Source organism: Macadamia integrifolia, chromosome 2 (genome assembly GCF_013358625.1).
Source record: "Macadamia integrifolia cultivar HAES 741 chromosome 2, SCU_Mint_v3, whole genome shotgun sequence".
Taxonomy (NCBI): Eukaryota; Viridiplantae; Streptophyta; class Magnoliopsida; order Proteales; family Proteaceae; genus Macadamia; species Macadamia integrifolia.
The window spans coordinates 14,462,518-14,486,570 of record NC_056558.1 but is presented as its reverse complement, the minus strand read 5'-3'; the positions used below and the strand labels follow the sequence as shown (position 1 = coordinate 14,486,570).

The window sequence follows — 24,053 nt, the reverse complement described above, 5'->3', positions numbered from 1 at the left end:
AGTGGTGAGAGTCTTTTAGGACTTTATACCCTAAATGTTCTTAGTCATTGAATGATCATTGTATCTCATCCTTCTTTTTTTATTGTAGACAATTTGAATCCAAAAGAGTTTGAATCTTATGAGATAATTTTGTTAGAACTCCCTATGGGTTTGAGATTGAAACCCTATGGAGGAAACCACACAGGAAAAACAAGAACACGAATCTAATAAAATTATGGAGGATCGATTTGTACCTTTCACCTAGTATGCTGAAGATGATTGATGTTGGTCACTCCCACTTTCGCTCTATTGGCTTGGCTATGGATCTTCTACAACCCCTTAAACCTCCATGGTTCTCTCACTTTAGTGGTAAAGTGGGGAAGAGTGAATAATGGTTGTAGGGACCCAAAACCTAGTATTTATAATACTGTCCTGCACTCAAAACCCTAAACCACAATGGGTTGAGCCAGCATATCTCTAAGCTTGAGAGTGGACCGAACCGGTTCATGCAATTTGACTCTCACCCATTTAATCAACCCGAATAATTAATTTAGCCCATAAATCCAACAATCCCACTTGGGCTACATTAATTATAAGGATGTCTTTTAAATTGGTGTGGCCATAGAATCTTATTACATTAACCACTCTTACTGTGATTCAGTTGAAAAACCACTCACATCGAATAACAGCAGAAGATACACCTCAATATACGGCATACAACTTTCTGTTATTACAAACATAAGTAAGTTTCTTAACACGAATCTATGTGGGATACCATCACAGAAATATTGACATATCCTCAAATTACACTGTTGTCATTCCATGTAGGTCCTTAACTGTGATATTAACCTTCACTGTGGCAAATCGCCTTTGATCTGTGGTTAATATCTAACTGTGGCCTTCCGCCTATAAACTGTGGCAAATATTGCTTATGAACTGTGACAAATACTGTCTTAAAATGTGGCAAACATTACCTTTTGAACTGTGGTAAAATATTACCTATAACCAAGACAATTACTGCCTATAAAAACATTCTTAAATGAAATCATAAACCAACTATTTCAATAAATAACTGTGCATAATGTAAATGCTAAAACTTAACCATAATTCATCAAACTGTGCCCCAAAACATACGGGCTAAGGTTCAAAACATAAACAAATACTAAACAAAATCAAAGCTCCCACTAATCAAGCATTTCAAATAACTGTATGTAAAGAAATCCTAACTACTTGATAGAACCAAATTTTACTTGCTCTCAATTACTGGTGATCATTCTACCTTACCCTTTCTTGGTATCATCCTGCTTATCAGCCCCAGAATTCTTCCTCTTCTCTAACCATTTCTTGAAAATAAAACAGTCGTTCTTCACATGTCCTTTCTTATGGCACCAGAAACACTCTACGTTGCTGATATTCTCTTCATCCTGAGCCTTTTGAGATGTGTCAAGTTCTTGAGAGCTATTATTCTTGTCATATGGTTTGGCGCTTCCTCTGTTGGAAAAATTTTTGTTCCTTCTGCTTGGTCCACCAGAAGATCCCTTGTGGAAAGTTGCATGTGCACTCTCAAACCTAGTTTGTTTCAATTTTTCTTCCTCTTGAGTGCAAATGAAAATGAGTTCATTTAGGCTCCAATCATCTTTCAGTGCAATGTAGGTAGATTGGATAACATTATACTGACTAGGGAGGGTATTCAGTGCAATATGTACAATATATTCTTCATCGATCTGTATTCCAAGATCCTTAAGTTTACCAGCATCAGTAGCTACACCCAAAATGTATTCTCTAACACTCCCACATCCATCATACCTTGTATTCATTAGCCTGGTCATCAATGTGGTTTTCTCAGTTTTCTTGTTGTGTTGAAATCTACCTTTAATAGCATCCAGGAATTCTTTTGCAGTGTCTTTGATCTCTATGTTCCCACGTATAATTTCAGGAACTGCCTTTTTTAAAACCAGTATGCACTTTCTGTTTGCTTCAGTCCATTTCTTAAACTTGGTCCTTTCAGCACTTCTGCTCGAGTCTGTGAGAGGCTCAGGTTTAGGCTCCCTAAGTGCCAAGTCTAAGTCAAGAAGACCTAAATGCAATTCTAATTCCTCCACCCACTTTTGATAGTTGTTACCAGTGAGTATTGGGATCGAAGATACATAACTTGAGGGAACTGCCATCTTACTACAGCAGTAACAACAACACAATACATGCCAAATATCAAAATATAAACCATAATATAAAAGCATGTAATACCATCAATATATTTTAAATAAGAGTTACAACTAAAAATATATCCCTATCCTTTGGGACAGGAATTAGCTGATGCTCTTATATTATTCTTTTAACTGTGAAAACAACACTAACTTTGGAATTCAATCACCTTTGGGCAAAAGAACTCCAAATTCAATGTCCCTTTCTGAATGTGGATGATTATCTTCAAACCTTGATGACATAACCTTTGGGAAAGTATCACATTTACTGTTGGGGAAGATACAATCGAACTGAATGTACCACTTTGGTGGGTTTCACTCAGTTCTATCATATCTTTCCCATTGGAGATGTATATCTTTATGTTCAAAACATACATATAAATGTCACTAGGACAACAATAACCATACAAGAGTCACAACCGCAACTACATTCCTATCCTTTGGGCTAAGAATGCACTGGTCCTCTTGTAAATTTATATTTACTGTGAAAAGAACAATAACTTTTGAAATCCCCTCACCTTTGGGCTTAGGAACCTCTAGGTTACTGTCATTTTCTTAACTTTGGTGACATCACCTTTGGGCAAATGTCACCTACATTGTTTCCCTGTGGAAAATCATGAAATAATAAGATGTACCACTTTGGTGGATTCCACCTCATCATTTCATGGTTTCCTAAAGCAAAATTACTTTGCAACTAAGAATGAGCGGAAGCTTACACCCTTTTCCATATTAATATATCTCAATTTAAAAAAAAAACTTCTCAATTTCATGGTAACCAATAACATATATATTTTTCAAAGCATTGATTTATGCCATTTTGTTTCAATGATTGAAACTAAATACAACATAAAATTTCAAATAAATATGTCATATTAAAAATTAGATCATTAAATGTGGCCCGAAACAAGGAATCCAACGCAAAAAACAGATTTCAATTTGGCCTTAAAACGAACCTTTAAATGAAATTTAAAGTAGTTTAAATAAAAACCCAAAATGAACAAAAACCAAACAAGCCTTTATTTTTTTTTTTTTTAAATCAATCCAAACCAACCGGTTCGGCCATATGAGTTCCGGGTCAAATTCGGGTCAAATGGTCAACGACCCGGTCAACCTTTGACCGAGTCAAATAGTATATATGAGTTGACCCACTGTGTCACCGGTTCGACTCGGTAGGGTTTCCGAGTTGACCCGGCGATGACTCGCCGCCGTTTTTTTTTTTTTTTGATTTTTTTTTCTCTCTCCTCCGGCAGCCGGTTTCCGGCGGCACGTGCCGGCGCGTCCGGAGGTTTCCGGTGACGTGCGGCATACCGCCGCGACCGTCTTCTCGTGATCTACAACTTTCGTGAAGAAAGTTTTTCCATACAGGATCTTTAAGTGATGGTAAAATTACGATTTTTATGATTTTCATGATTTTTATGATTTTTATGATTTTCATGATTTTCATGATTTTTAATCAAATCAAGTTTTAAGTAATAATCAAAATCCTCATGTACAAGAAAAATTCAATCGATTCTTGTCCCATGTGGTCTGCTCTGATACCACTTGTTAGAACTCCCTATGGGTTTGAGATTGAAACCCAATGGAGGAAACCACACAAGAAAAAAACAAGAACACGAATCTAATAAAATTATGGAGGATCGATTTGTACCTTTCACCTAGTATGCTGAAGATGATTGATGTTGGTCACTCCCACTTTCGCTCTATTGGCTTGGCTATGGATCTTCTACAACCCCTTAAACCTCCTTGGTTCTCTCACTTTAGTGGTAAAGTGGGGAAGAGTGAATAATGGTTGTAGGGATCCAAAACCTAGTATTTATAATACTGTCCTGCACTCAAAACCCTAAACCACAATGGGTTGAGCCAGCATATCCCTAAGCTTGAGAGTGGACCGAACCGGTTCATGCAATTTGACTCTCACCCATTTAATCAACCCGAATAATTAATTTAGCCCATAAATCCAACAAATTTTAGTTCAGGACATTGAACCTGATATTCATTGACATCAATACAATAATAGGAAAGAGTTTTCTTTCATCAGTGTCTGAACAATGGAATGGTAAAAAACGAACATTTATTTTGCCAATGCCAATGATATGATGGAATTGAAGAGGATCGATTGGTATCAATCACTTTTGCTCTTTGGTTTTCAGAAAAAGTATGATTTTTTTATTTTTTTACTCTTGAAACGATACGGGTGATCGATTCGGATCGATCAAGGATCTAGGATCGGTCTCAACCGATACCAATATGATACGGTCAATATGATACCAATACTTGAAACCATGCATGGAGGGGAACAGGGTCGATGGTGGCAAAACACCACTCAATTAGGTAATAGAGCACCTTTGGAGTTGTGGAAGAGTACAAACTCAGGGAACCCATCACACTTCGATTGCGGCCGTTCACCATGGTAGTTCCTCGAGGACGAAGCAAGAAGAAGGAGACACTGTTGTGTTTGATTGTGAGGAGGGAATGAAAGGTTTAACCTAGGGTTATACGGGTGGGTCATGGGATTCTAGCCCGCGGTTGACGGGTCGAGATCCCAATTTTGGGCTTTTCAAATCCCTGCTGTTGATCATCTTTTGTTCACGTGTCACCATTAGAAGCCTTCATTGCACTTCACCACAACTCTTCTTCACTGCAGATGATGTTTTCCCCAGCTTAGGAGAAAATAGAGGATTTAGGTCGAATTTGAGACGTGAAAAGCTTCTGAAAATTTTGCTTTGGTGATATAGATTGTGCAAGTCCTACAAGATCAATGATGAGTAAGTACGTTGAGGTTGATGGCGGGCACAAGAAAGCAAAGATTGGGTAAATAGGATGGCGGTGAAGGGTTCAAAATTCTCTGCAAAACCTTTCATTAGCAAATCATCTGTTAGTATCTTATAGTTGAGAATCTGTCGAGAGAGGAAACCAATCTTAGATGGAAGAGAGTGATTCCACAACCATTTAGAATACGTGATCGTATTTAAATGAGCGCAAACCACAATCTAAGTTGACTTGGTAGAGAACCTATCATCCGAAGATGCCATCCACACCAATCGGTCCTCTCTGGCTAGTAATTTGACACTGCAAACTAGAATATTATCCCTAATATCTTATGAATCTATTATATCCAGCACATCTTGATTCCAAACACCGTTGGCATTACTTACCTCATTTACTCGGGTATTCAGGTTTACATGCAAGGCACTGTCTACAAAATCAATAATTGGGCCCACACCCAACCAATTATCCAGCTAAAAATTCACCTCACTTCGACCAACTAACCGTTTGGATTTTGATAAAGCAAGTTCTTTTAAGGCCAAGGGTTTTCTCTAAGATCTCAATCCCACTACTTTAGAATTGGTTAACTCAATATACTTACCTTTTAAGAACTTGGCCCTGAACAAAGGACTCCACTGTGAATTCTCTGACATGATATGCCACATCCCCTTAAGCCGTATGGATAAATTGACATCCTCCAAGAGACAGATGCCAAGGCCACCATCCTCCAAAGGCCTACAAATCTTTTATAAATTTTCCCAATGGTAATGTTTATCATGATCCGTTGAACCCAATGGTAATGTTTATCATGATCCGTTGAATCCCATAAAAAATCCAAGCAGATTCTCTGGAATCTTATCATAACCAATTTAGGAACCTCCAAATATGAAAAAATATGGATTGACATAGAAACAAGAACATGCTTAAGAAGAATCAATATTCTTCCAGATGAGAAAAGCTTTCCTTTCTAACCTAACACTTTATTACTAACCTTAACAAGAAATTCATAAAATAATAATAATAATAAATAAATAAAATAAAATACCAAAGTAGAGAGGAGCACCCAAGTAAGTTATAGGCAAAGATTTTCGCACGAAGCCAATGACATCACTCACCATTTTCACATGAACCTCTATAGCTTTTGAACCAATAATGAAACAGATTTTTCGACGGTTCACTAATTGCCCTGAGAAGCTTTCATATCCACTAATAAAACCTATGATTTGCATCATAGAGGTCTTCGGTCCCCTAGTAAAGATGATTGTATCATCTGCAAATAAATTGTGAGATATCTCTGGTCACCCTCCCAGGAGATGAAAATAAGTTTCACGACCTTATTCAAAGAGCGTCGTCAGACCCCTGCTAAGTACTTCTTTCACCAAAATGAACAAGCTAGGCAATAAAAGATCCCCTAGATGATTTAAAATATCCATACGAGCCCCTCCATGACTACTGAAAATGAACAATTCTCCAGCGATTTCCTGATTAAATCAATCCAAAGGGAAGAGAAACCAAATTTACTGAGCACTTCATAGAGGAAACTCCACTCTAGCCGATCATAGGCTTTAGCCATATCAAGTTTCAAAATCAAATTGTCGCCCCTTGAGTTTTTATTAATGTCCTTCGCTACTTCCTGCATAAGTGCAATGATATCATGAATGTATCTGCCATGAAAAAATGTATCTTGTTCTTCTGAAATCAATAAATAAAAAACAATAGACAAAATAATAGAAATAATTTAGCAAGGATTTTATAAGAAAAGTTGCAGAGAATTATCAACCTAAAATTTGACATAAACTCAAGACAATCATTTTTCGGGATGAGGATGAGATGAGAAGATGTATAACTCCTAGGCAACAAACCCCTAGTGAAGAAATCCTTGATAGTTGTCAAAATGTCATGACACACTACGTCCCAATAGGATGTGAAAAAAACATCAGAAAAATCATCAAGGTCAAGAGCACTCTCTTTAGAAAGGAAAAAAAAAACGGTCGTTTTCACCTCTTTCATAGATGGCATAAGGAAGAGACTTGCATTAACATCATCAGATATTAGCGCTAGAATAAAGTCCAACAAACCCTCATCCTAAAGACTAGGCTGAGATAAAACAAATGCTCAAGAAATGTTGCACTACCTTAGCTTTCACCTCCTCCGCTCCAGTGATCCAAACCCATTCACTCGATTTGATTTTCTCCACACTAGCTTTTTTCTGCCTAACATTCACCATAGCATAGAAGAAGCTCGTGTTTCTATCTCCTGCTTGAAGCCATTTGACTCTGGATTTTTGCCTCCAAAATATTTTCTCCTGGAGAAGAGTTCTCTAAAGAATAGTGCGAGAATTTTGGAGAGCACATTTTAATGCTTCACTTGGATTCAATTCTTAATCCGCTTTGTTCTGACTAACCTCATCCTCTGCATTGGGAATATTTTGATAAATATTACCAAGCAATTCTTTATTCCAAGTTTTAAGGCATACCCGAAGGTCCTTAAGCTTGAGAAAAAGAATCTGAAGAGGCGAACCATAGACCGGCCGATGCTAGACTTCATTCACAATCTTCAAAAACTTAGGATGAGATACCCACATTTCTTGGAATTTAAATGGCGAAACCCAGGCTGCTAACATTGTCGCAATCTCAACCCAAATTGAGGTTTGATCAGAGCATATTTTATTGAGGTGGCGAATACAACAAAGAAGAAACTAGGCCATCCATAGACAATTATACAGGAGTGAATCTAGATGAGCCTTCAATAAACTAAGCACTTCCTGTTTATTAGACCACTTGAAAGCGTTTTCCTCATAACCTGCATCAATCAACATGGCTTCATTCACGAACTGTCAAACTCCTCCTCCATCGACTGAGAACAGGGAGGTCGTGCTCCCACCTTCTCAGACGGAGCCAAAATAGCATTAAAGTCTCCACAGACCGTCTATGCTTGGTCAACCATTCTAGTAAAATTGATAAGATCCTCCCCTAACAATCGCCTTTCACCAAAAGAACACAAAGCATGGACAAAAGTAAGCAATGATTTACTATTTGAAGCCAAATCGAAACATGCAACAATTACATACTGGTGATGGTTGTCCATGACCTAGACTCATGGTTTCAAGTATTGGTATCGTATCAGTTGTATTGTATTGTATGGGTATTGGATGAGACCGATCCTTGATCGATCTAGAACGGTTACCCGTATTGTTTTAGGGGTAAAACAAAAAAAAAAATGGCACTTTTTAAAAAAAGCAAGGGTAAAACCGATCAATACACATCAATCCGATCTGATCAGTATTGGATCGCTATTGGCAGATATCGATACCATCCCCTAAATCCATGGCCTAGACTTGAATATGATTCTTCCAAAAAAACCCAAATTTTGTGGCCACCATTGATCCCATTAGATTCCGATGTATTATTCAAGTAGAATAATAATAATAATAATAATAATAATAATAATAATAATAATAATAATAATAATAATAATAATAATAATAATAATAATAATAATAATAATAATTTGCCGAAACTACATGTGGTCCAAGGGTTTGAGCGATTTATACCCCCTCTCCTAACATTGACAGTGTGAGTATGCTGATACTTTTATACAACAAAAGACTTTATTACCACCATTTCTTCCGGCATCGGAATACAAAGAAATTGAAAATCATCCCAACAAAAATCCAAGAATTGTAGCTCATAACCGTTGTCGATGGCATCATAGCAGTTGCCCCCAAAAGGACTGAAAGTTAATTAAACGAATCCAGGACTGTTTAGGGAATGCTTTGTGCAAAAGCCAAACCAAGACAGAAACTGGGTGATTTCAAATAGCAAAGTATCCTGGTGTCTGATTGACACCAAATATATGTCAGAGTGTTCCTTAGAAACAAACCAGCAGTACCTAAAATTGTGGTGGATCAAATGTTTGGATCATTAGAACAACCAATCGATCCTGAAATAAAAAAATAAAAAAATAAAAAAAAAAGCCAGAAAAAATAGAGTACAACCTGTACTCCTAGAGAAAAAGTAAAGGAAATGAGACAAATCTTAGTTTCTGTAAAAGGATTTTGAAAATCAAGTTCTTGACAGTGAAACAAATTAATCAACTTTAGAAACAAAAGGCTAAAAAGGAATTGAAACGAATTTTTTAAGACTAATTCACAGAGCAAATAAGGAAGAAGTAGAATTACCTCTCTTGGTCTCGAGTACTCCTCGTCCTCCAAAAAATTCAAATCAATACAAACGAACACCGTGACTCCACCTTCATATGTGTGTGTGTGTGTGTGAGAGAGAGAGAGAGAGAGAGAGAGAGAGAGAGAGAGAGAGAGAGAGAGGCTTCAGTCTCGGCTCCTAATGAAAGATAAAAAGAAATGGAAAAGGGATATTTCAATGCAAACGAACACCGCGACTCCACCTTCATACAGAGAGAGAGAGAGAGAGAGAGAGAGAGAGAGAGAGAGAGAGAGTGGGATGATTTTGGGTTTTCCTCTTTTGTTGGTTTTAACTGAAGGCTATAATAGTAACTTCACTTTTTTATAAGGGTATTTTGGCTTAAAATGGTGAAGTCACCAACTAACAATTTAAAATTAATAGTGATTAATGGATTGGACCTAATTGTAAGAATCTTTCAAACTTCATGGGAAGGAGATGTAAATCGCTCAAACCTTTGGACCCACATGTAATTTCGAAAAACTATAAGGGAGGGGGCATAATTTTCCCCAATAATAATTAGGGGTGTCAAACCTAAGACTGACCCGACTAAATCGATCAGAATCGACCGTTCATAGACCGACCTGTTTACAAACAGTAGGTCTCGGTTCTGTTGCTAGGCCCGTCGGGCGCCCGCCTGAGACCGACTGAATAAGACACGACACGACCGAGACTGGCCTATTGTGCACCGACCTAGCCGAACCCTTTAATGAGTGTTCCTTGGTTTTGTCGTTTTGTAAAGTAATAATATATTAATATTCCAGCATTATTATATTCATACTGAATATTTATATTAAATAATTTATGATAGATATGTCCTCTTCTCTTGCTTCTAACATATTTGGATTAATTTTCTTATGTTCCAAGGACTGTTGACAATATTGCCGACACCCTTGCAAGGAGAGGCCTGTCCATCCGGTGTAGGACAGTATGGCCTCAATCCAGTCCTTGGCTAAATTATCTCTGCGAAGCTGATGCCTTGGCTTGTAACCGGTCCTTTTTTCAATAAGATTTTGCATTACCAAAAAAAAAATATATATATTTGGATTAATTAATGGTGCATGCGTTGGGATTAATTAATGGTGAACACGTTTTCTTAATGTTATATTAAAATGAAATAGTTGGTCTGCATATTCTTTATTTCTTGTCATATTTTTGGGTTTGCATGATCAGAATTAAGTGGGCTGGAATATAAGAGCATATTTTAAAGAGTCACATTTAAAAACCAGTAAAGCTTGGTTAACATTAAACATAACCATAGCCCGTTAAGGCCCGACTAAAGTCCGATTAAGGTTTGATTTTAGTAGCCCGCTTATAACCCGATGCTGATCAACCGAATATAAAGCGTACCATGCCCTCACTAATTTAGTCTGATTAGTTAAATGGGTAGACACGGTGCAGCCCTTGAAAGTCTTCAAGCCCAATTAGAACCAATCGAGACCGGACCGGCCCGACCGGTTGACACCCCTAATAATAATAATAAGTTAGAAGTCTTTTCTTAAAATTGACCAAACTCTGTTCACATTGATCTGAGTTTTCTTTAGAAACCGCGTATAATCGGGTTGGGTTTTTTCTTCTCGAAAGCGTGTCAAACAAAAGCCAGTGGTAAGTCGTCGCCTATGGTATGTAGTATGTTGTATGTACCAAGCTAGCAAACCCGATCTCCAATAACTCTTCCTCTTGCCAAATATCCCAAAACCCCAAGGCCTCTCTCTCTCTCTCTCTCCTTCTGACTTCCTTATTCACTGGTTTCCCCCAGTTTCTGCAACTTTGGACTCTCGCAAGTCGCAACACCCGCAACGAGCGAGACAGGTAAATCAAACTATTAACCCTTAAACTCACACTCTCACCCTCAAGTCTGCAACTTTGGCCCCTCACAACACTCGCGATGAGTGACACAGACGGCGAGGTGAGCGTGGCAAATCTCTAAACTCTAACCACTATTTTCTCTTTCCCTCATATGAAATATCTCATCTAACTATATGTTTACCTAAAAAAAAGTGGTCCTTTTGCTATTTATTGTTTTCTAGATATTGCCACAACAGTATGTCTTGTAATATCTAGTCCGAACCTTAGAATGGACATGGGCAAGGTCAATATCGTTCTGATACTAATCTAGATAAGATTGAAAAGGTTAGATCAGAAATCGATTAAGATCAATACCATTGTAATTCGATTGATACGGACCGATTTAATCTGAGTTTTAGAACCATTAACATGATGCATTATTTTTTGGTTAACTTGAAACTTGTATTGAAGGCGGTTTTTCTTCCTGTTATATGTTTAACTTATGGATCTAACTCTTCATTCTTTTACTCTATTTACAGGATTATTTCATTATCTAGGTATATAAATTATCTAGACATGATTTTGGAGCAAGCAGAGAGTTCTCAGGGCCGTAGCCATTGCATCCCGGATAGTGCCAATTCTCTGGATGAGGTGTTTGTCTTTGACGTTTTTTGTGGATGTCATGTGCTGATGCTTTTGAAAATTTCAACCTAAGAAAAAAAAAATATATTTATTAGAAAACATATGGGATTCACTGATTCAGATCCTCTCAGGTTGAGGAGAGGGATTAGTTAGGTACAGAACAAGAGAGAGAAAGGCTGCCTTTGATAATTATTCAGAAAAATATTTTTGATGTTTTTCTATTTTATGAGAAAAAAAATGGAATCAAATGTTTGGTTTTTTTTTGAACTAAAAGGCCAAAAAAAAAAAAAAAAAAAGTCAGAAACGCAAAATGATGGACAATGAAATCTTGTTCCATCATTTTGGTTTAATTTCAAATACAAAAAAATGACCAACTTTGATAATCGTTCCTAAAATAGATTCATCAAACACCATTTTTTTTGTTTTAAAACGACATTTTAACACAGAAATTAAAAATTTTGGTTTTTATATGAAACGTCGTTTTTGAAACTCAATGACTACCAAACATAGCCAAAATAAAACACACTTTTTTCTCTCTCCTATATTGTGTCTGGTTGGTCCTTCTACAACCACCCATTTGTTGAGAGGATCTTTGTAACCAATTTACCAGAAGAAAAAAAAAAAAAAAAAAAAGTATCTTTGTAACCATGGCTCAACTAGTACAAATACCATAAATGTGATGTTTTCCCTTTCCGCAATTAGAGATTTTTTTTTTTTTTTGGGTGAGCTTTGTTCCTGCAAGTCAAGGCTCGTGGGTTTATTTGACTAGCTAGGCTCCAACGATCCACTGAAATTAGGGATCAAATTGAAGCCAGTTGATTATGTTGTGTGAAGCCATAATATTTCCTTTGTGCATAATTTTTTATCTGGTCAAATTTGATCTCATTGATGGGTAATTATCAAAGTAATTATCTAGTTATTGAGGTAAGATCAAAGTATTGGTTTTGAGTAAAAGAAAATGAAGCTAGGGGAATCCCAAGCATGAAATTTCTGGAACTATTTTCAGATTCTGGATTGTTAAAGAAATTGAGAGACTAGTCAATGGGAAAAATGCCTTTCACTATGGGATACCAATAAAGTCTGTCGGCATGCTTGGGTAGAATATTCTAATGAAATAAGAAATGCAAAAGAATATAATTCAACTCAATCAGTTCTCATGCTAACTAAATGAGGTCCACGTACTACATGAATCCTATTTCTTTATGCAAAATAATATGGGATGAAAAATACTTTTATTTAGACTCCATTTGATTAAAGAGGAATTAAATAGAAGGAAAGTGAAAATTTGTAGTTATTACCTCATATGATATATCACTAATTTCAAATCATTTTCATATTTGGTTATTAAGACTTTGCATCCCATTTTTTTCATAAAAGGTAAAATAAAAATTACATGTAAAATGTATTATTAATAAATATGGTAAAAAATTTAAGTTATTTATATAATTATATTACAAATTTTTTTTTTTTAAAGTTTGAAAATTTCTCTTCCCTTTTCATTAAATTTTTAAGGTAATGTTTGGTTGCAAGGAAAATAGTAAAATTTTTTAAATTAAAAAAAGAAATTTGTAATCATTACCCATGTGATTGTATAAACTACTTAAATTTCTTACCATATTTCGTAATAATACATTTTACATTCTATAGTAAAGGGTTTTGAATGCAAAGTGAAGTGAAACTTAATAACAGAAAATAGAATGATTTGAAGTTAGTGATATAGTCATATGGGATTAAAGCTATGTACGTTTGTCCCTCCCAGACCCTACAGTAATGGGAGACCCTTGCACTGAAGTTGCTCTTTGTATAATCAGATTACTATAATTTCTTCTTAAGTTTAAATATTCATTTCATTTCACTTCAAATTTTCTTTGTAATTAAACGGAGCCTTGAAAATAAGATCTAGCACTTGTTGAGAAAAAAAAATCCATAAATGCCCATTCCTCTTTATTTCTCTGCTATTGAAATCAACCCTTCTAAGTGATTTTATGGTTTTATTTTTAGCTTTCGTCAGTCACGTGTTAATTAATCTCATGAGTAAAAGAAGTATGGTAATCTTTATTTTCAGGTTGTTTCTGCATTAATGGAAGCTGAACTTGAGGGAATTAAACTAATCTTTGCTATTGACTTTACAAGGAGCAACCTATGGACAGGTGATCTGATCAGCTTTCAATGGATTAAAAATTCTGTTCAAAATTTTATGCTGCTGGAAAAATAAACATTACCATTTATTACTAATTGTAGGAATGAATTCATTCAATCGGAGAAGCCTCCATGAAATTGGTAGCATACCTAACCCATATGAGCAAGCTATATCTATAATTGGCCGCACATTGGCTCCTTTTGTTATGGACAATTTCATATATTGTTTTGGATTCGGCGATGGTAAGTACTCTTTCACGGAAATACCTAACACAAATAATTAAGATACGAACTTACTTTAAATAGTTGTCTAATTGCGTTTCCTTTTTTATTTTTCGCCCTTCTTCCCTTTCTAGCATCAACACAAGGGAAGGATATCTTCAACTTCTTTCCTGATGGACGACCTTGTCATGGTATTGATGAGGCTCTTGGAAGATACAAAGAGATTGTTGCTTCTTTAGAATTGTCAGGTTTGTAAGACTTTCTCACTTTCCATTTTCATTGTCTTTAGCTGATTTAAATAGAGACCTTAGAGGTAGGTTGCTGCGTTATTCTGGACACCTTGGTTAATCAAAAAAAAAAAAAAAAATCCATGCACAATCAATGAAAAGAAGTAACCCTTGTGATACGAGGATTAAAAATAAAAATATAAAAGTGAAGAATCCAGGTTATAAGCTGATATCCCAGAAAATGTTAAACCGATTTAGACATTTTGTTTCCTAGTTTTTCGGTCGACTTTAGCCAGAAGTCAGAAGTAGTCAGTTTTTTTCCTCAATATTAGTTTATGGTTCTGAAAGGGAGTTGAAATTTTCAAACTTTTTTCTTAAAGGAAATTAAAATAATTTATATAATCAGGATTACATGCATAGAGTAATGATTACAAAAGTATCTTATTAGGTTTGAAATTTTTATTTTCCTTTCCCTTAAATTTCTCATGCAACTAAACATAACCTATAAATTTTTTTTCTTTTAGATCACGGCTTAATAGAATGTGCCGGTAGATTTACTACATAGTAGCATGCACACCCAAATGTGGTGAACAGGTCGATCCCATCTTCTTCTATTCACTCATGTGTCTAGTTACAGCCTAATTGGACTTTCCCACATAGAAGGACAAATGATGGGAAAAAAAGTAAAATTTTGAAAACAAATTAGAACTTTCGAAAATTATAAGAAAATGGTCAAATATATGGTGGGCTACATGATTGAAGTGAATGTAGTGTAATCTAACATATATTTGATGACAGTCTTCTCTTACGAGATCCCTTATCGTAACAGAAGAGATATGGGGGCTGATCCTGCATCGGTTTTTGAAAGAAATATGGGTTGATATGGTCATGGTTCCCTCACCTTTTAAGTTATGAGGTTGAGTTCTTCCAAGTTCGTATCACTTCTTTCTGGAATTTTTTCTTTGCCGAAAGGTTTTCTCAGTCCGATTTCATCAAGACATGGATGAGGGAGACCCATGATCGAATGAGAGTTCTTTACGGATTCTTCACCACTCCATTTCTTCGGAGTTTCAAGGAGACAAAGAAGGTGTTGGTTCTTTAGAGTTTTAAAGAGATAGAGAAGGTTTTGGTCTGGGGGAAATTATCGAGGACATGATTTTTTTTTTCAAATGGAATGTTTCTCAAATGTTAAAACATGATTAACCATTTTTCCTTTTTTTTTTTTTTATCTGATTTATTTAAAAAAAAAAAAAAGAACAAATCGTAGACACTAAACTGAAGATTTTGTTTTCTTATTCCCGTGATATGAACAAAAATATATATTAGAAACATTTTTTGGATGACTATCAAACGCAACCTAAGATCTTTTGGGTTCCGAACTTGCTCGAAAACATTTTGCATGAAATGATGATAAAAATGCACCTATGTTTTAGTAGTGGGTTTTAAATGACAAAAAAAAAAAACATATATTTATATATTTTGTGCCAATTTCGATTGGTCAAACCCTACCAGAGGCAATTTGGTCATTGAGGTAGTTATTCCGTAGCCACTATGGGGAGTGTACTAAACCAATTAGGCTTTTATATTAAGGGGGCCTTAAAGGGTGACAAAATGTGGTATCTACAACGTTAGATATATAGTTAATGTGCTAGCTTTTATCATCTAATGGATCTTCCCTTGAACAAAGTGAAAGGACATTCCTTACATTGCCTCGCACACTTGAATGGATATTACTCAAATAGGTTATTGGCCTGCAAAACTCTGCAGATCGAGCTATAGTATGGAGGCATTGCTACGCCCATAGCTTCTTGACACCAATCTCACACTTGACGTGCTATACACACTGTTAGTACCATCGATTGAAGAAAATTGGAATTCCAATAGCTAGTTGCTTTTGCTAGCTAGATTATGTCCAATAATGGAAAAGACTATTGGTGGATTCCATGTATGTGGATTAGATCATACAAGAATGATTCTTGTTCGAGGAAAAAACGATGCAATAGCTTCGCAAATGACAGAACCAAAAATAGTATACCAAATGATTGTAGTCATGGTGGATTTCATGCCCCAGAATGGATTGAGGAACCTAAGGATGTTTCGAATATTGACAGTAGCCCTTCTAAAGCAATTGTAGCAACTCTGGCACCCATGGACTAATCTTAATGATATGGCTAGGAACATAAAGGACCTGAGAAATAAGTCATCTTGGTATTGACTTGGTGTACGTAGAGGAGTCACCATATTAGATTTGCCCCAAATAATTTAAAATTTGATGCCTCTTTAAAGACCATAGTATGAGCCCATTGTTGCTCCTGTTCATTCTCCTAGGGCTGATGTTTTGATCTCTGTTTGTCCAGGCTAAATGCACATGTAATCTGTTCTTTTTCCCTTGGGTTTGTTTTCTGTGGGAGGGTGGGGGCTGCCCATTCTCATGACTAGGGGTGTCAATTCCTAAACCGAACCGGTAAAACCGGCCGGACCGAACCGATAACAACCCGGACCGAACCGAACCGAAGCCTTATTGGTTCGGTTCGGTTTCAAGTATTGTAACCCCAAAACCAAACCGAACCGCACCGAAAACCGGATGAACCCGAAACCAAACCGAAACCGGCTCAAAACCCGGACCGAAACCGAAACCAAACCGGTAAGAAACCAAAACACTCCAAAATTCATTAAAAAAATTAAAATTTGAATAGTTTTGTATACATTTGTATGGAAAATCGAATTCAAACTAGACCAAAAATCAAAACCAACCCGGTTACAAATCGATTTAAGAAATCGAAGTTCAACAATTCATCATTTGGTTGTTTCCTAATGGCTTCATACCGGTTTAAAAAATCGATCCAAACCGAAATGAACCTAATAAATCCAAACCGGTACCAACCCGAACCCAAACCGCACCAAAACCGACACCGGACCGAAACCGATAAATCCTTATTGGGTCGGTTTCGGTCACTTCCAAACTCACACCGAAACCGGTGGAACCGGACCGAAACCACACCGACCCGGACCGTTGACACCCCTACTCATGACATATGGGGAGAAATGATTGCTCCACTCAACGCAAGGCTACATTCCCAGACAGAAAACATTTTAATGCTTTAATTCAAAAATGGGACAAAGTTTCTTGTCCATGAGAGACACTTGCACCACAGACATAAGAGTGTGCAATGACCATTGTGACCCTACCTAGAAGTATGTGCCCTTATGTGTGGGCACAGGGGCCTCTCGCGGACAGAAAACATTTTAATTGTTTAATTCAAAAATGAGACAAAGTTTCATATCCATGAGAGGCTCTTGTGCCACAGACATAGGGGCGTACAATGACCATTGTACCCCTACTTGAAGGTTTGTGTCCTTGTATATGAGCGTAGAAGCCTCTTGCAGATAGAAAACACTTACACTTAATAAGACGAAGGATTTCTTTTTGCAACCCCATGGGCAACATTTATTAGGATTTCTTTGTCGTCTTGTTCATTGGTTTGCATACAGCTCCAACCTCTTTTGCACCAATTATTGATGCATCAACTGATATAGTGGAGAGAAGCAATGGGCAATATCACGTCCTAATCATCTTTTCTGATGGGCAGGTTCGTAATCTTTCTTATGTGGCAATAAGGATTTCTTGTTTCTTCTTAATTTCCACTCTTTGCCATGCATGGATATTTACTTTGCTTTCCTCTTCCACATTTATAGGTCACGAGGGAGAATAATTTACAAGATGGAGAGTTAAGTCCGCAGGAAAAAGCAACTATAAATTCTATAGTTGAAGCTAGGTAAAAAAAAATTGAGAAACTGGACCCTCTCGCTTTGAAAATATGTTCTTGATATTTCTATTGACACCTTACCAAAGGAACGACTAATAAGGGAGTTTCTTGATATTTAGCCAATATCCTCTCTCAATTATTTTGGTTGGTGTGGGCGATGGGCCATGGCAAGCAATGCAACAAATTATTCATAACATTCCTGAATATCGGCCATTTGATAACTTTGAGGTATTCTACCACTTCTTAACAACTAGTACAAACCTGGTTTACATTATAATGTGCTTTTTTTTTTTTTATAAAGTGCTATATGATCATTCTAGCATCCTTTAGCATTTAATCTATGGTGAGCTAATGTTTTCTTTTTAAGTTGGTGCTTGCTTTGTAAGTGTTGGTTTATCATTGATTACTTAATGTGTATAATATATCAGACATTTATCAGGAAATAAATAAATAAGAAACACGTTTTATACAAAAGAACGAAGACATGATGTATCATCATCTATGGGCATCATTTACACCCATCTAGGTAATAAGTTCTCTGCCCCTAATGCATGAATTCGATAATACCCAATTGTTTCTTGATATGACTGTCTAAATGACACCTAAGTAGGTGTATTTAGGAATTGACACATTTTTTTAATTGTCTTATGTCTTATTCCCAAAAGCGTTTTTAACTTAGGGGTATAATAGATTTTCAAAAATAGTTTATAAAGTGATTTATTATTATGTTATTACAAAAAACTGTCATTGTCATGGAACATTTTTTTATTTCATGTGCGAAGTGACCATTTTTACCTTCAATAGTAGAAGAAAAAAGAGGGGTCGAGAATACAAACATAGACGAAGTTAGCGTTTGATTTGATTGATATTGATTTTTCTTAGTGATTGGAAAGAAAGACAAACAGCCAAACAAAACTTGAATTGATATTTTTTCCCACCTTTCCTCCTATGGATTGTTTGAGCATAAATAATTATAGAATGACTAGCCAAATAATGAGGCTGAAAAACTGATAGAAAAGATGGCCTATATACTTGAGTGCTTGTGGCTAAATATCTTAGGCCGGAAAGAAATAGTTAGATGGTGAATAACAACGGAGGATAGCACCTTAAGGAAAATAAAAAATAGTAAGTTTTTAAAACAAGGTTCATAACCTGATTGTTACGTATTAGCAATGCAGTAGAGTAACGATTAATTTGCAAAAGAATTTGAGAGAGAATCACACGAACATATAAATTTACGTGGTTCATTCAAAGTGAGCTACCTCCGTGGTCGAGTAATAATCAGAGCTTCCACTATTTTGGTGAAAAAATTTACAAAATGCTCACCACACACCTCCTTGAGATAACCCCTTATATATATAGTGTTTCACTCATTACATGGAGAGATCCTAATCTCCGAAAGTGCCAGTGGACACAAACTGAGATCATATTTCACCGGCTGCCATTTTTTTGAGAAAAAACACTAGTACTTCCTGGATTAAATTGAAATCAGGCCTCACCAATAGATTGATGAATCTATAATCTTTTACAAGTGTAGTCACATTAACGAGGAACAACATATCGAAAACTGGTCTTGAACCAATGGCTAGACTGGCTGGAATCTATAATGGAAGATTGTGATCACAAGTCGACAGAAACTGAGAAATAGAGCTAGAAAAATATTGAGTAGTAATAAATGAACTAAGCCAATAGGAATGGAAGTAATAATGCTGGAATCCAACCACAAAATAGAGTTTCAAAGTTGCAGTCACACACACACACTCCTCGTATAACTTGCTGAAACTGAAAATAGGTGGAGGGAAAGAAAAGGGTTATGACCTGGTTTCACCTCCATCCAACCAAGGCTTCATCACTTTGGGTTCTCTGTTGAAACACCACAGTAGCTTGCATCTAATGAGAGAACTCACAATATTTTTTGCCAAAATGGTGAGGTAATAGTCATATAGATTCCCCTTGCTTGTATTTATAAATGGTAGAGACTGTGATACAAGAATAGCAACTAACAAGTCTTGGCAACTAAGAAGTACCTAACTAGAAAATAACAACTCAATAAAATAGTAACTTCGTAGAAAGAAGATATAGTTACTAAAAACACAAAAGAGGAAAGAAATAGAACCAAAATAGCTAAGTCCTAGATTGTTAATTATAACTTAGCAACTAAATCTATTACAAACTAGAAACTAAAATAAAAGAACTCTCACTTTTTTTTTTTTTTTTTTTGCTAATGAGGGATATCCAGGCCTTCGGCCTGACTAGTCCCACGGGCCATACTGACCCCACAATCGCATGGACCGGGTCATACCGGGGTTGAATGAGAACCATTCTATCTTCACTGAAAGCAGTGAAGAGCACTAAGCACCCCCGTGTAAGTGGCCCAAGGTGTGCCTAGTGGGAGTCGAACTTAGGACATCCGAGTTTACGACTCGTGCCAAGTTCGTTGCTCACCAACTACGCTAGCCCCTTAGAGCTCACTCAAATAAAGAACATCCACAAGTGTCGATTGTGGGATTTACTAGAACCAGAATCAGGTATGGTTTTGGGCATATGATTCTCTCTCCTCTCCTCTATTGGTACTGTTTGAGGTCTGCATCACCTGTATTATCATCTTCTGTAAGTATTGAGACAATCATATCATCAGTGCGTTAATAAGAAAATCATGTTACAATAGTGTAAACTATTTTGTTTAGAAGTAGGGAGTTTGATGATTGGAATGTGCAATGGATTGTGTCCGTCTGCATTATTATTTAATAAGTTATTGAATAATTTTCAAAGATTACACTCATAATCCTCCTTTGGATTTGGGTATATGCAGTAGGCAATAAAATGAAGTACCAAATCTTTGTATGCCTTGTATGTAGTCTCTTATCAGTATCTGCAGCCCAACCGGTTCAGCCAGTCCAGTCTATCTATGGCCATATATTTCCTTTAAAGCATAACCTTTCCCATTTCTTCTCACTACCAAGAACGAGTCATTCCCTTGGTCTTTTCAAGCCGATACTTCTTTTCAACATATGGATGTTGGTGTACTATGTTTGATCACATATGGATGTTGGTGTACTATGTCTGATCGTACGGGTGAGCATCCAACACCTGTCCATTTTGGTTTTGCTTCCAATTATACTCATCTTTCCCTCTTCATCCATGTGATAGCAGAAAGTGGGACATATGTTAGAGCAGCAGATCCTTTCTCGTTTACTTTCTTTATAAGAAATTCTGAGAAGTAACCCTATTTTCCACAATGATAGTAAAACAGGATCTCATCTCACCTAGGATGTAAACAATCTTGCCGAACCTCGTAAATCTGTGTGTATTACTTGTTTTTCCATTACTTTGAAGACCAGTGTAGACAGGCAAAAGGTATATTTGCCTTATCTGAGTCCGTCATTGTTTCCAAGAGTCCATCAAAATTACCTGAGAGCAGGTTTTCTGCTAAATAAGAATGGGCAGTTTGTCGAGTTCCCAAAGAGTTGTATTTTCCCTTCGCACTGTTTTAATCTTCTGAACTCGTCCCTGTGCAGTTTGTCGAGTTCACAAAGATAATGTCTGAGCAAAAGAATGAAGCCGCCTTTGCATTGGCTGCCCTCAAGGAAATTCCATCTCAGTATAAAGTGACGCAAAAACTCATGATTGTGGAGTAAGCCAGCAGTATTCTCTATGGTGTATTTAATTACTTGCTGAAACTGTCAGTTTGGGGATTACTGATCCTGAATTAACATAATTATGCAGAAGTGGAAGAGAGGAGCCACGCACAAAGCCAATTCCTCCCCCTCCAAGTGAAGAGACCGAGTGTGCCACGACCATGGTGGAGGTAACATTTTGGTAACATTTTTTTTTACTGTTAAGTAGATCGAGTGTGCAATGACCATGGTCGATGTAACATTTACTGTTAAGTAATGGAACTACATTGTGTTGGAGACTTGACAAGATTATAACATGTTATAGCAAACACCAAGAAATACAAAAAATAAATAGATAATAAATCCGCACAACACAAAGATTTAACGAGGTTCACACACCGGTGTGGTGTGCTACGTTCTCGAGCGAAGAAGAAGATGTTTCACTATGCAGAAGAGATATTACACTCAAGCAGCGGCGAGAAAACTCGTTTTGAAACCCTAGCTCAAAAAAATCTCGAAAAAAATACAATGACTTACTCAACAAGACAACAGTACATTATATGCTCCAAGTCATGGGTTGACCCAACGGGTCGCGGTCAATCCTGTCGAACCATATCCAACCCCTCTACTTCTATCACAGATCTCAGAAAACTTCTCATTTGGATCGCTACCAAAATATGTCGGAGCTGGTCAATCTTCCATATGGGTCAAGAATTCAAGACAAACTTAACATAACCTAATGATCTATATATATAGCATATATATGAATTCACATAATTGGAAACTCTAATTGCTAAGGAGATCTAATAAGAGAAAGTTGCAATAGGAATCTATTATCACATGTGATATTTGTAAACATGAACGCAAATTCCTAGGGTGATAAAGGTTGATAGCACATGTAACTCCAATGATGTAGGAGTACTCTTTGATCCTAATGATTTTCCCCAATCTCCAAGTTATTGTGAAAAGAGACAGAGATCACACAATCTATTACAGAATGTAGTGTGACCAAAATCGTTTTTGTTGATTGTTTCTCTTCATGTTCATGGAGGGTCTGTCCTCCATTGGGTTTTTGGGGTCCCTTTCTAATTTCTGGCGCTGCTGCAGGTCTGCCCCATATGCTTTATAAACCCAAGGGACATGGCATTTGGATGTGGTCATCTGGTAAGCAATCCTTAGTTTATTGCATGTTAATGTGGAAGTACGTGTACAATCTGTGATGCAGATATATAATTACTTACTGGTGCATTCCATCTCATATGCTCTCTTTTCTTGGTTAAGACTTGCAAGGAATGCGGCGTAGACTTACAATTTTGCCCTCTATGCCGTCAGCCAATAACGGGGCGCCTGAGGTTATATCCCTGAGAAATTTGTCTCTTCAGCTGCTGGATGCTTGGAAACTCGTTTGTGAAATAAAAATTACAAAGGAATTTGTATAATTCTGATTTGTATCTTTTCAAAAATTTGAGCATTATATTTGGGTCCGTCTGATTGTCAAAGACTATGTGACAAAACCAGAGCTGTAACTGACTTGGTTTTTTGTGTGGTTGTAGGTAACTTTTGGGTTACATGGTTCTTTTGAACTGAAAAAGTATAATTCCAAAACAGATCTTAAACGTTCCATGGATGCTATGAAGGGTAGGGATGGAAAATCACTATCAATGGAAAGCAAAGGTTGATGAAATCATGAAACCTTATTTTTTATTCCAGTAGGAGGGAAATGGATCAGCTGCTTACTTGATCATATGAGTCAATATCCAACATCTGTCCTTTTTGTTTCTAAATATACCATTACTTATCCTTATAATGGCAGAAGGTGGGACAGGGGTTGTTGGAGACTGACTCATACGACCAGGTGATCGTACGAGTAGCGAATCCTATCTCATGTAGGGAGAGTTTTTCTTAATGCCACAGTTGGGCATTAGTTCATTGTGTCTCATCAACACTATACAAGGAAAGATATATGAGGAGAGGGGGGGTTACATCAGAAGCCTCTTCTTCAGGAAAAATTTGTCTTTGTGAGTATGGCATTGGAGAAAGAATGCACATATCGTTGTGGGTATTAGTATGATTGCTGAGTTCAAATAATTTTTATTTCTAATTAAATTAATTAATTAATATATTCATTTAGGACATGGTTTCGGCCACAAAGCAGTATTAGCACAGGACGATGGGGTTTAAGACAGACTGAAATGGATCTTAGCTCGTGAAAAACTAAATAGTGCAGTGACCAGCCCATGGACTTTGCAAAGGCTATAATAATCAGTTTGGATCATGAAGCTAAATTTTGGTCAAAACTGATCGAAATTTCCAAGTTGCCCCAGTTTCAGGCCTGACTGAAACAAGGTCCAAAACCGAGTTCTTGATCCTTGGCATGGATCAAATCAGAGTCGAACTCCAGCTAATCCCATACGGTTGCCCATATCGTAGAGTAGGGCTCAAATTTGGAGTTGAAGTCTGGGAAATTAGTGCACGAAGGTTGGCTTGTTTGATCCTAAATGGGCAA

General features: G+C 36.7%; 1 protein-coding gene across 1 annotated transcript; it reads left to right on the top strand.

Moving 5' to 3' along the window:
• The first annotated feature begins 10,801 nt into the window (after positions 1–10,801).
• Positions 10,802–23,140, top strand: LOC122072098 (E3 ubiquitin-protein ligase RGLG3-like). Its single transcript, XM_042636641.1, has 12 exons — positions 10,802–10,957; positions 11,473–11,584; positions 13,641–13,725; positions 13,817–13,957; positions 14,071–14,184; positions 17,656–17,753; positions 17,860–17,939; positions 18,050–18,158; positions 21,449–21,564; positions 21,657–21,738; positions 22,655–22,711; positions 22,829–23,140. The coding sequence occupies exons 2-12, from the start codon at positions 11,510–11,512 to the stop codon at positions 22,910–22,912; spliced, it is 1,041 nt and encodes a 346-aa protein (XP_042492575.1). The 5' UTR covers positions 10,802–10,957; positions 11,473–11,509; the 3' UTR covers positions 22,913–23,140.
• The last annotated feature ends 913 nt before the right edge of the window (positions 23,141–24,053 follow it).